Source organism: Poecilia mexicana, unplaced genomic scaffold, assembly GCF_051168715.1.
Source record: "Poecilia mexicana isolate PSO_F unplaced genomic scaffold, ASM5116871v1 scaffold_3, whole genome shotgun sequence".
Classification (NCBI taxonomy): domain Eukaryota; kingdom Metazoa; phylum Chordata; class Actinopteri; order Cyprinodontiformes; family Poeciliidae; genus Poecilia; species Poecilia mexicana.
This window is the reverse complement of record NW_028263372.1, coordinates 31,574,426-31,586,968: the sequence shown is the minus strand read 5'-3', so window position 1 is coordinate 31,586,968 and position 12,543 is coordinate 31,574,426. Positions and strand designations below refer to the sequence as shown.

The 12,543-nt window shown below is 37.5% G+C and overlaps 1 protein-coding gene and 1 non-coding gene across 3 annotated transcripts in view; one reads left to right on the top strand and one right to left on the bottom strand.

Annotated features, from left to right (window-relative positions):
• Positions 1-5,352: 5,352 nt before the first annotated feature.
• tspan4a (tetraspanin 4a) overlaps positions 5,353-12,543 on the bottom strand; it is a 167,051-nt gene continuing 159,860 nt past the window's right edge. For both annotated transcript variants that reach the window (XM_088004441.1, XM_088004439.1), the window contains one exon: positions 5,353-5,861. In XM_088004441.1, coding sequence (XP_087860567.1) covers positions 5,793-5,861 — 69 coding nt within the window. In that variant the 3' untranslated portion in view covers positions 5,353-5,792. The remainder of the gene's footprint in view (positions 5,862-12,543) is intronic.
• Positions 8,654-8,726, top strand: trnav-uac (transfer RNA valine (anticodon UAC)). Its single transcript has one exon. It is a non-coding gene; the product is annotated as a tRNA-Val (tRNA).

The following is a 12,543-nucleotide window of genomic DNA, read 5'->3' as shown; positions in this document are numbered from 1 at the left end:
CCAAATTAGAAACACAGCTCACGCTGACAAGTGACGACCTGGATTAAAGCCATTTCTCCTAGTTTGAAAAGGCTACCCATCCATGCCGCTTTATCCGTCCGGAAAGGGCTCCCAGGTTTGGGTCTGGGAGCGATCCCAGGATGGCGAGGTGAGGGAGCAAGTGGGCAGGTATGTTTTATTGATCAAGCACAAGACGGGGAGAAAGCCTGCGAACACGCTTGTGAATAATGCATAAGACAGCGTGGAAAGGAAGCAGAGATCTGCTGAAGCAGTGAGGTGAATTTGAGAAGTAACAGAGGGATGAGAGCTGGAGCTGGGGTTTTCGAGAGGGGTTTGTTGTGAGGTAAGCAGCTGCAGTTCATAAGCCCATGGCCTCAGCGAGACTTTTCATGCTTGTTTCATGATTGATGCGCACACTTTCGAGAGCTGGATTGCTATTTTCAGGTTGTTGAGGTGATTTGAAGGGTGCAATGTTTCTGTTTCCAGCCTGTCCATGAAACTGGTGTGACAAAATGAGCCAGTTACACAGGTGGATGAAGAGACCCTTGTCAAGTCACATCATTAAACCTTTCATGAATAGGGGTCACTACAGCAAATAACCTGGCTCTATGGAAAAGGGTAATTTGCCCCTTGTTAAATCATTAATTTATGGGGAGGGCTGTGGGAAGAGTAGTTATGGGTTTGATTCCATCTTCCTCCTACAATATGTCCATTGGCCCCAAGGCAATTACTGTTGAGTTGCCAACCAATCTGTGTATTAGTGTACGGATGTCTGAGGATTTGTGAATGTGGCTGAACTGTTTCGTATGACTACAAAAGTGGCATTATGTTTGAGCTGTACAATGTCCCTGTCTGAGTGAAGTTTACTACTAATACAATAATAAAAAAAACAGTCTGTTAACTGTGATTAAAAACATTTTTTAAAAAGCCAGATTCACTTTTAGTATCACACACACCCAATCTTGGTTCCTGTCAGACCCATAAAACCAAAGAATCACTCAAACAGAACATAAAGAAGACTAAAAGATATGAAAAAGCAATCCATCATATTTCTGCACATCAAAACTCAACATGCCCACGGGTGAACGTTCTTTGGAACGGCTGTCCTGGTAAAATTTGCTTCACTGATGGCACATCTGTCACAAAAGAGCCTAAAACAACATCTAAAGCACTGTATGCTCTACATGCATCCATGAGACGGTTCCAAAGGCTCATGAACGCATGAGACTTTTGAACCCCTTCCTCCCTGTTAGCCAAAATGTATCGTAAGCCCCGAGGTTTCTGAGAAGATGTTCTGTGGAGGTGTGTGTGTGTGTGTGTGTCGATGCAATTGGGTTAAAACTAACATTTCAGAAGAAGCTCATCATATTGAGATGATTCTGAAGAATAGATATTTTGGAGTGGCCTAGAGAAAGTTCAGCCTTAAATCCAATGAATATGACGTACTGGGACCTTGATTTGGAATTAATTCAATTCCTCCAGAGTGACAGCAAAGACTGATTTACGAGATACTTTTTAAATAGGGTCAGGTTTTTGATTTTTGTTTGTTTATTTTCCGCAATCAATAAAATAATCGATCAAAAATGGCTCTTTATCTTTGCATGATATAAAAATGGTTTTGATGATCTGAAATATTTATGTGAGACAGAGAAGAACTACAGAAAAGCAAGAAATCTGCAGGGGCCCAAATACTTGTTTTGAACACAGCCTTTCAATGGCTTTGAGTACATGTTTAAGAAAGCTGAATTTTCTTAAATCTTATGAATTTTTAGATCCCTAAAGACGAAAACTCATAGGATTAGAGATTATAATAAGTCATACACAAATGGGATGAACAGGTTTGGAATCGCTCTGGTATTATAACACACATTTCTACTCAGTTAGATCTCCATCTTATCACTTAGTGTTTCTATGATTGCATCATTCCAACAATTTTAAATCAATCTAGTTCTTTCTTTTTAAACGTTTATATCTTCTTGTAATTAACTTGTCTATTTTATGGGATTTTTTTTTTCTTGGTGGTCATTTTAAGTCCTGCAACAGTCACTTTGCATTTTGAGATTCCTTTTTGGTGTCCTTGTGCAATTTTTTTCCCATCTCTGCAGTCATTTTACACCTAATTTTCTCTCATTGTGTCTCCTCAAAAGAGTTCTGCTTGCACAGAAAACGTAATAAAAGCATGTGTCCATTAGAGATGCTCAGAAATCCATTCATCCTCAGAATGTATTGTCTCGAAACCTTAACTTAGGCCAGCGTGTACCTTTTTTTTCATTCTCTCTTTCTTTTTTACTCTGTTACTCATTTCTTGGTCACTCAAGGATAATTTTCACTACCAGAATAGTTTATTTTTCTAGCTGCTGTCACAGTAACTGAGCTGCTGTTGACAAGAAGAGGACACAGTGACAGGCAGCACGAACTGAACTGGCTAAGTCTTCTGTTGTCAAGTTTTGCAGAACATGTTTTATCCTCCATAGTAAGCCTACAGATATCCGTCTTCATTGTTTCATAATGCTAACTCTTTGAAAGCCTGCACTTGGCAGCTTTGGGCATAAACCGGACTTATGTCTTAATAAGAACAATTGAAGGAAGCAAAGATGCAAAGGGTATATTTAATGAAATGTCTAAAACCAATGCATGCACACTGGCAGTCTTGGTATCCAGCATAATTCGCAACATAGGGGATGTTTTCTGCCCTGTAAAAGTTACGTAAAGCAACAACAATGAAAAGAGAGCCTCACCCTCTCTCATTTTTTGTGTCTAAAACACACATTTCTAGATTCCTTTACATGTTAAACAGAATACATCCAGCTGTGATCTTGCATAATCATGGGTCCTTTTCTCACTGCTATGTTGAATCTTTTATTGATTGTTAAATTTGCATTCCTTTGACATTCTGTTAGCGACGTTGTTGTCTTTCCTGCCTTCATTCAGTCAGATATTGTGACACAAAGTGATGTTAAAATGAAGTGAAAGGACGGTTGAAATACGAGACATGATTTTGTGGTTCTGTTTAACACAAACATAATGCGGACATGACAGATGTGTGAATGTGTGGCTCTGATAGATAAAACGTTGGGGGAGGAAGCAGGACTTGATTAATACTCGAATGTCAGCTTCCTTCGGAGGCTTTACTGTACTCTGCGGCAAACACCAAAGATGTGCATTTCACATTCATGTGTCACGTCTTCAATATGGCATTTTCTTATAGAAAATAAAGCCTTAGTGGGGTTTTCCTTTAGTTAAAGCTTACATTGTGCCTCACAGAAACAGGCTTATGTTGCAACTATGAATTTCAATATTTTTACTATGGTTCTATCTGATAGACCAACACAAAGTAGCTAATAACAATAAACAGGAAGGAAAATCATAACTGGTTTTTAAAGATTTTTAAGAATAAAAGTTGAAAAATGTGTTTATCATTCCACTGTCTTTACTCAGATACCTCTAAACGCACCATCAGCATGGTAAAACCTGGTGGTGGTAGCATCACAGTTTGGGGTTATTTTTACTCAGGCGTGACGGGGAAGCTTGTCAGAGTTGAATCCAACTGATTGTTTGAGGCAAAGTTTGAAAATTATTACACATTTTTCTATTTTGCTAAGAAAAATGTCCAAGAATGTGCAGGGCTTTTAAGAAACATACTAGCCCAAAAACCTTGCAAATGTAACTTCAGCACATCATATTAATCCAGAGAAACTTAACACAAATATATGCATTTTAGATTTAGATTTTTACAAGTAAAAAAAAAAAAAGTAAAACTATGTATGGATCACAAAGTACTTATGTTGGTCTGTCACCTATGATTACAATAATTAACTGTGGAGTGAAATGAGATTGGAACAGGCTTAACTTGAAACAATGAGAGAACGGTTCAAGGGGTCTGAACACTTTTGCAAGGGAATGTAGGCTGGCTTAAAAATCCCTCCCACTTCAAATAATAGCACAGATTATTCCAGAGTCTGTTGGAGACATTGTGGAAAAATTTAGTTTGACACAATTGGTAATAACCCCTGTTGCAGAATAATTTACTTCTATTGAAAACAATAAGAGAGAACATATTACCATATAACATAATGCAGCGTGATTTCTTTTCATCAGTGATAATAATACTCTGCATAATCACTACTTGATCATTGGGTACAGTGGAAACTCCCTAAAGCAAAAGCAGCAGGAGGTGCAGTGTTTTTGGGTCACTCTTGTGAACTGGTAACCAGCAGGAAGCCACATAGGCTCAGAGAGGAAGAGTCTAATTAAAGCCTCAGAATCTTCATTTTCTGTGGGTGGAAAACCATGAACAGATATAAATGGGTGGAAATATATGCCTTTGCTTAGTGATCAATAAGTGTTGAGATGAGTATGGTTTCAATAGGGGAAAATCATTTTTACATCCATACTACAGTTCTGGTGAGAAGTTTCTGTTAACTCCTTGTTCAAATGATATTCATCTTTAATCTTTCTTAATCTTTTTTTTGTGGATGGTTAGCTATTTAAAGTAATAAAAAGCCCTGGAATGTTCTTTGTTTCATTTCTGCCAAAAGATTAAACATACTTTTAGCAGAAATGTTTAATCTGCCAAAAGTAGAAAGTCAGGAATTTCCTCCATAAATTCCTGACTTTGGGGAGGAATTTGAAAAGTTCCCACAGTTTGATTGCACTTGAACTTCTGGTCTTTGAGGTCCATATAGTTTGGAGGCATTAAAAGAGAGAAGCAATTCAAGGAAACTCTTAACAAATGAAGAAAGGGGTCCAGCACCTGCAGTACTTAAACTTCAAACTGAAGCAGAAAACACTAAAGCATTTTCTCTCCTATGGGCCAATTTAATCGAAGTGCGTCTCTGGTGTACTCACTGGCTAGATTATGCTTGACTGCCCAAGATAGGAAATTTAAGAAAAAGAAAAAAAAAGAAACTTAGGGAGTCACATAAAGGGCCAGAGGAGACTTCAAAGACTGTAGATGAGTCTTTGTCATTTGAGCTGTGATTGGTGCTGGGGGGAAACTGCCCCAGGCCAGTCTCAAGGCTTCTGCCACTGCACAGCTCATTGAAATTCTTTGACTGAGACTTGGTGCAACCCTAACGTTCCATGTAAATGCAGCTAATAAATAAGCCACAGGATTCAGAGCAAGTGTGTTAAACGTATCGAATTAATGCGTGATTAGTCTGGTAATTACAAAATGTTTTAATGAATCTGGAGTGTCTCAGCAGAGGGACTGAATTAACCATTTTAAGCGGTGCTTCCTGAGACATTTCCGTTATTATCCTTGTTTGTCAGCTGCGGGTTTAACGGAACTGCACATTAAAGACCTTCAGCTTTTGCTGCTTTAGGAATGAAAACATGACGAGCGCCGCTCCGTCGAGTCAAAACATTTAATTCACATCATCGCAGGAGACATGCACTTGCAGCACAAAACCCAGTGCGCTTTTCTCAGCTGAAGCTCCTATTTTTAAAACACATACAAACCTGAAAATAATTTAAACAAAACACATATTTAAAAAAAGGGTTACGTTTGTTTTATACATGTTCATAATACTGTTTGATAAAATATATCACAAAAAATTAGCTTTTAACACAGAGCAAAATAATGAATGAGAGATAACACTGACACTGTGCTGGTCGATAGCAGGAGTACTGTGAACTGGTGACATCTGAGAGCAAATGTCACAGAGAGGACAAGCTTAGGAAAAAAAAAAGTTTTTCAATGGAGAAGGTGGAGGACGCAAGGTTGGGAGGTTTATGAGTCCCTTTTAGATGAGAAACAATCCAAGCACTCTGAAGGGCGGAGGGTTCGATCGCTAGGCGTAAAAAGTCTCTACTTTCACTGCCTGGCAGAACATTGTCATAGAGAAGACCAGACCCAGGATCTGCAGAAACACACAAAAAGCAGGGATTAATGGAATCACATGTCTCTGAAGATGGCTGTAGTGCACATAAAAGCTTTGGATCATTTTGTACTTTGTAATATTGCTGGTTAACCATAAACGACAAAAAAAAAAAAAAAATCATTTTCTGAAAGTGATGCATCCAAAACATTTCTTAGATCACAATAAGAGGAGAATCCAGCCGAGCAAATTTCTAAAGCATTCGTTGATTATTTAAACAAGAACCAGAATTAAACCAGAGAACCTTTATCTTCCTCTATTTGATTGATTTTTATTATTATTTTTTATTCTGCCCCTTTCTCCATGGGTTCCCTCTGGGTACTCCAGATCCCTCTCACAATCCAGAAACAACTGGTCTTTCTAAAATTGCTCTTAGGTATACCACATTAGTGTGTGTATGGTTGTGTCTCTGTGATGGACTGGCCACCTGTCCAGACTGTATCCTGCCTCTGAGCCAATGACTGTTGGAGGTAGGCACCATCTGCCCTGCGACCCTGTAAGGATAAGCGGATGTGCATGATGGATGCTTGATTTCTTTAGTTTTATTGAATGTAATTTTAAATGAAAACATCATCTACATCACATGTGTCAAAATCAAGGCCCGCGGGCCACATGCGGCACGCCATGTCATTTTATGTGGCCCGCCCAAGCATTTTATAGGCCAATGACTGACTTAAAATAGGTTTTGAGCACGAATTGACTACAAACTACATCTCCCATAATGCATTCCGATTGTTACCAGCAAACATTACGGCTTCTTGCCACTAGAGAGCAGCAGAGTCACCTCAAGCTGCTTATTGATTTTCCCAGCGAGTAAAACTGAGACATCGACAAGCTAACATCAAAACGTCCAAGAAAAGAAAAAATAATTTACAAGTAAGACTGTGAATGAAGATGTTTGTGAGTTGGTGTCAGGGCGGCAGGTCGCGCTAGACGTTATCTTGACCTTGACATAAAAAAAAATAAAAAATCGGTCATGTACTATTTTTATCCGTGAAATTACAATCATATTAACATCGGCTACTTAGTCACTTTATGCGGTTTAGTTAATATTCACCGTGAATCCAGATCCCATCACAAATTAAACAGATAAATGTATCTACATTTTCTCGTAGTGACAAAAACCACCCCAATAACTTTTAATAAATTAAATTAAGCGAATTTACTTAAATTAGCATCACTTCAGCCGCTGGGATCTGAACGCACTTCCTCCTGGTTCCCATCTGCAGAAAAATCTGCGCTAATTAATCAGTCAGTTGGATCTGTCTGATCCAAACAGATCAACTGAATTCTGTGAGTGTTTTACCCTGCACGGTGCGGTGTGAGCTTTTACCAGGATTTATTTATTTATTTATTATTATTATTATTATTATTATTATTATTTATTTTTTTATTTCATTTCATTTTATTATTTTTTATTTTATTTTTTTTTTTTTTCGTGTTTTCACTTCTCCGAAACGACAGATGTTACGTCTGCAGCTCCTCCAGAGAGCCGCTCTCCTGGGTAACGTGAACCCAGAAGGCTCCATTTGTTAAATCCGCTGGATGAGTTACTCCCAGCGGTTTCTAAGTCTTTGCAGCGGCGGAGCCGCGTCCGCAGTGGTTGAGCAGCGGACTGCGCATGTTACGGTCTAATTAACTTTTGCATCGTCATTTATTTCCTCAAGATAAACTACCGGCTCCTCAAATGGATTAACACAATGTTGCATTTTTTTTAGTTTTCTCTGGTCTGTAATGGAGACTTGAATTTAACGCGCCATTCAACCAAAGGTTTGTAATGCGCTTCCTAACAATTTTTTATTTGTAAGTATTGATTTTATTTTTAGCCATTTAGCCAAGACTCTGTAGAACCATTTGTCTCTGCTAATGATATCTCTCTCATATTGACTACCAGGAAAAAAATATTGTACAATCACCATTTTTTGTAAAGTGTTGATTTTATTTTTGAACCATTTTTTCATTGTAAAGTGTTGATTTTGTTTCTGAACTCTTATTTATTTGGAAGTGTTGATTTTATTTTTGAACCATTTTTTTAATTGGAAGTGTTGATTTTGTTTTTGAACCATTTTTTTATTTGGAAGTGTTGATTTTATTTTTGAACCATTTTTCATTTCTGAACCCTTATTTATTTTGAAGTGTTGATTGTCTGAAAGACCTTAGACATGAATTGCCCCATACGGGGTTTGAACTGATGACCTCAGCATTACCAGCACCATGCTCTAACCTGCTGAGCTAACTCACCTACCTTACAAACTGTTGAGTTTCCATGGATTTAAGAAGAACTTACATGATCTTACCACTGAAGATTTGATAAAACTGCTTATAATCTAATGTTTTTCAAAACAACATACATAATATTTTATTTTCCAGAGATTTTGTATTTTGAAGTGTTGATATTATTTTTGAACCATTTTTAATTTTCAAGTGTTGATTGTATTTCAGAGATATTTTTTATTTTTAAGTGTTAATTTTATTTTTGAACCATTTCTTATTTGTAAGTATTTATTTTATTTTATAGCCATTTAGCCAAGTCTCTGTAGAACCATTTGTCTCTGCTAATGACATCTTCAATACAATTTTTTGATCCCAGGCTTAGTTTATGGACTGTAATGTGAAATTAGGCACAAGCATAAGTCTGACAGTTTGTTCACCAAGTTACTGTGCTCTCTGAGAGGATCTGTGGTATAAGTATTTGACATTGTTCCATGCCCATCGTTGACATCAGTCTCTAACAAAATTTGGATCATCTACCAGGAACACTGCAAAAAGCATGAGTTTCTGTAGTGTAGTGGTTATCACATTTGCTTTACATGCAAAAGGTCTCTGGTTCAAATCCAGACAGAAACAGATTTAAAATATTATTTTAATCACAAGTGTTTACTAAAGGTCAACAAGGGTTCTGTGGTGTCATGGTCTGTACTCTGAATCCAGGCATCTGAGTGCAAGCCTCAGTTGACATTTTCAAGTGTTGCATTTCACATTATCAACTTTGGAAACTCAAACTGAAACAAAGCAGAGAAGTTCAGTTCCTGTAGCGTAGCGGTTATCACGTTTGCTTTACGTGCAATAGGTCTCTGGTTCGAAACCAGAGAGAAACATTTTTGTAGGTTATGCATCTCTTGGGGTGCAGTGAGACAAGAGCCTTCCTTTTTTGTGATGGTTCATTTGCCAATCGACTTCAATGTAGGCTTCTTTGAAATCGAAGCTGCTTTACTTCAATTACCAATTGGCAGTTCTATGGCGTAATGCACATGTGTCAAACTCAAGGCCCGCGGGCCACACAGCATGTTATAGGCCAATGATTGACTTAAAATAGGTTTTGAGCACGAATTGACTACAAACTACATCTCCCATAATGCATTCCGATTGTTACCAGCAAACATTACGGCTTCTCGCCACTAGAGAGCAGCAGAGTCAAGCTGCTCATTGATTTTCCCAGCGAATAAAACTGAGACATGGACAAGCTAACATCAAAACGTCCAAGAAAAGAAAAATCGATTTACAAGTAAGACTGTGAATGAAGATGTGTGTGAGTTGGTGTCAGGGCAGCAGGTTGCGCTAGACGTTATCCTGACTGACAACATAAAAAAATCGGTCATGTACTATTTTTATCCATGAAATTACAATCATATTAACATCGGCTATTTAGTCGCGTTTTATGCGGTTTAGTTAATATTCACCGTGAATCCAGATCCCATCACAAATTAAACAGATAAATGTATCTACATTTTCTCGTAGTGACCAAAACCACCCCAATAACTTTTAATAAATTAAATTAAGCGACTTCACTTAAATTAGCATCACTTCACCCGCTGGGGTCTGAACGCGCTTCTTCCTGGTTCCCATCTGCAGAAAAATCTGCGCTAATTAATCAGTCAGTTGGATCTGTCTGATCCAAACAGATCAACTGAATTCTGTGAGTGTTTTACCCTGCGTGGTCCGGTGTGCGCTTTTACCAGGATTTTTATTTATTTATTTTTTTTTGTTTGCGTGGTTTCGCTTCTCCGAAACGACAGATGTTACGTCTGCAGCTCCTCCAGAACGCCGCTCTCCTGGGTGACTTGCACCAAGAAGGCTCCATTTGTTAAATCCGCTGGATGAGTTACTTCCAGCGGTTTCTAAGTCTTCGCAGCGGCGGAGCCACGTCCGCAGTGGTTTAGCAGCGGACTGCGCATGTTACAGTCTAATTAACTTCTGCATCGTCATTTATTTCCTCAAGATAAACTACCGGCTCCTCAAATGGATTAACATGACGTTGCATTCTCTTTAGTTTTCTCTGGTCTGTAATGGAGACTTGAATTTAACGCGCCATTTCAACCAAAGGTTTGTAATGCGCTTCCTAACCAGATGCTCCAAAGCGTCCGGTCCATAACTCTTCAACACGCTGTCAGCTCCCGGTCAGAAAGACGCATTTAGTTCAGAGTCCATGAGATGATATTCAGAAAGGATTTTTAAATTAATTGATTTCAGTTGCCTCTGAGACTAAATCTTTGCATAAAGTCTATAATGTCTGCCCATGTGACTTGTTTTTATTATTTGTTTGCTTACCTTTAAACACTGATTTAAATATTGTAATTTTTAAACTGAGCAGTAATTTTACATGCATGGAAACTCAAATGTAATATTTAAAACTTCAATACATAAAATCAGTTATTTAACAATATGAGGTGGTGTTTAATTTATTTTTAACATTGTATTTTTATACATTTATGCTAGGGGTGCCCAAATCCAGAGCTACCATCTCCAACTTTAGATGCATTCCTTCTCTAACACACCTGGACCATTGACTCATTATAAGCCTCTACAGAACTGAATGAGGGAAGTCAACCTTTTGTCTGTGGTGTGTTTTAGCAGGGATGCACTCCTGATTTGTACCGTCAATGTGGCCCGTTGAGGGTGCCCACTATGCTGAAGTGGCCCTCGGTGAAATTGAGTTTGACACCCCTGATCTACATGCTGCTACAATGTGATCAGTTTTTATAAACAATAAATTTCACTCTTTTTTTTTTGCATTTTTTTGTAAAGAAAAACATTGCGTTATTCACACTACAAGTTCTAATAATGTGTTGTTTTTTTAAGATACTTTTTAATGCAATTTACTCAATTTACAAGCTTCGGAATTATTTGCAACCTATATTAAAGTATATATGGTGCTAAAGAAAAAAATATAAAAGGAAGTAATAAAGAAATAAATATTACTAAACCTGTATTCTTTACGTGTGGAGGCCTTTTCCTTAAAGTAAAAGATGAATTTATGCTCTTCAGTACAATCTGTGCTCTTTAATTTTGAAAAAAAAAGAAGATAATAGATTTAAGTAAAAACTATTGAAAAGTAAAAGTAAGGATTCCTTAAGATAAGCTATTAACATGAGTCTGTTACAATCTTTTACTCACACTATCTGCTTTATTTCTTTATTTACAAAGCATTGGAAACAGGCACATTGAGTTATTTTATGCCATTGGAACATTGCAGGATTTAACACATTACTAATGTGTCTCCTATCAGATTTCCAGCTAATGGTTTTTTGCATTCCTCGTTATCGGTTAGGCTTTTCAGCTCAGTACGGTGCAGCCACACATCAGGATAAAACACCTTGAAGTGTAGCAGATTTGAGCAAATTGAACTCTTTTTGCGGCGAGCCATATTTGTGATTGCTTTACAGTTTAAATATGACTTTCGATTACAACCACCGCAGGTATATAAGTGACAAAACGTAGTTTCTGGTAATGAGGTGAGACCCACACTTCCATTTTCATGAGGCCCAACACTAAGCAACTGCAAAATCAACCATTAAATTTGTCAGACGTACTCAGGGTCAGGACTGTGTTTCTAAACACAAAATATAAATGTGCTTCTGCTCTCTGTCAGTGCATTCTGTTATTTTCAATCAATAAATACAAGTTGGAGTTTTAGTTCCTATTACTGAGGAACAGCTGTGCACAATTTGCCCTTTACCTGCTGGGAGTGGCAGTTCTCACTTAATGCAACTCCCAGCTGGGACAGACTGTCCTCAGTGCACCACAGTAATTCTGCCCTCAAAGGAAAGACTTAATTTAGTGGAGTTCACTTCATTAACCTCTGTATGTGAAGCACTTTCAATGCAAATAATCATATGGTTTGTAATAATGGCTTTCTATATTGGAGAAGTAGAAAGATTTGAGTCAATGACTTGACTCAGTCAGCTGGTCTTTCTTGGAGAAATAACACATTAGCAATTTGCATTATTGTGTATAATCAATGGAATGAAGTTAGGATTCTAATTGGATCCTAATCTGACTATTGATTATACTGGAATATGTTAAACTGATCTGAACTGAATTTGAATTCAATTCTAAATAACTCACTTTGTAAAGTGAGTGCCCTAAATAACATTTTTTTTTAATTTGTCACTATATGAATAAAAAAAATGGTTAAATTAAATAAACTAAATAAATTTCAGAATTATGCATTCATACATATTCCTGACATTTATTCATAGTCAGCAGTGTAATCACTTTTCTTTTGCTGCCATTGGATATTTATGTTTGCTTAATCTCTAAAGCAAGCAGAGCACAGAGAACTGGATGGTTTTGCAGTGTGTATTTTCCATAAATATACCTAAATATGGCCTACGGTTCTCCTAATGCATGCTGCTCATTACCCATATTTACATGATGGTAAAAT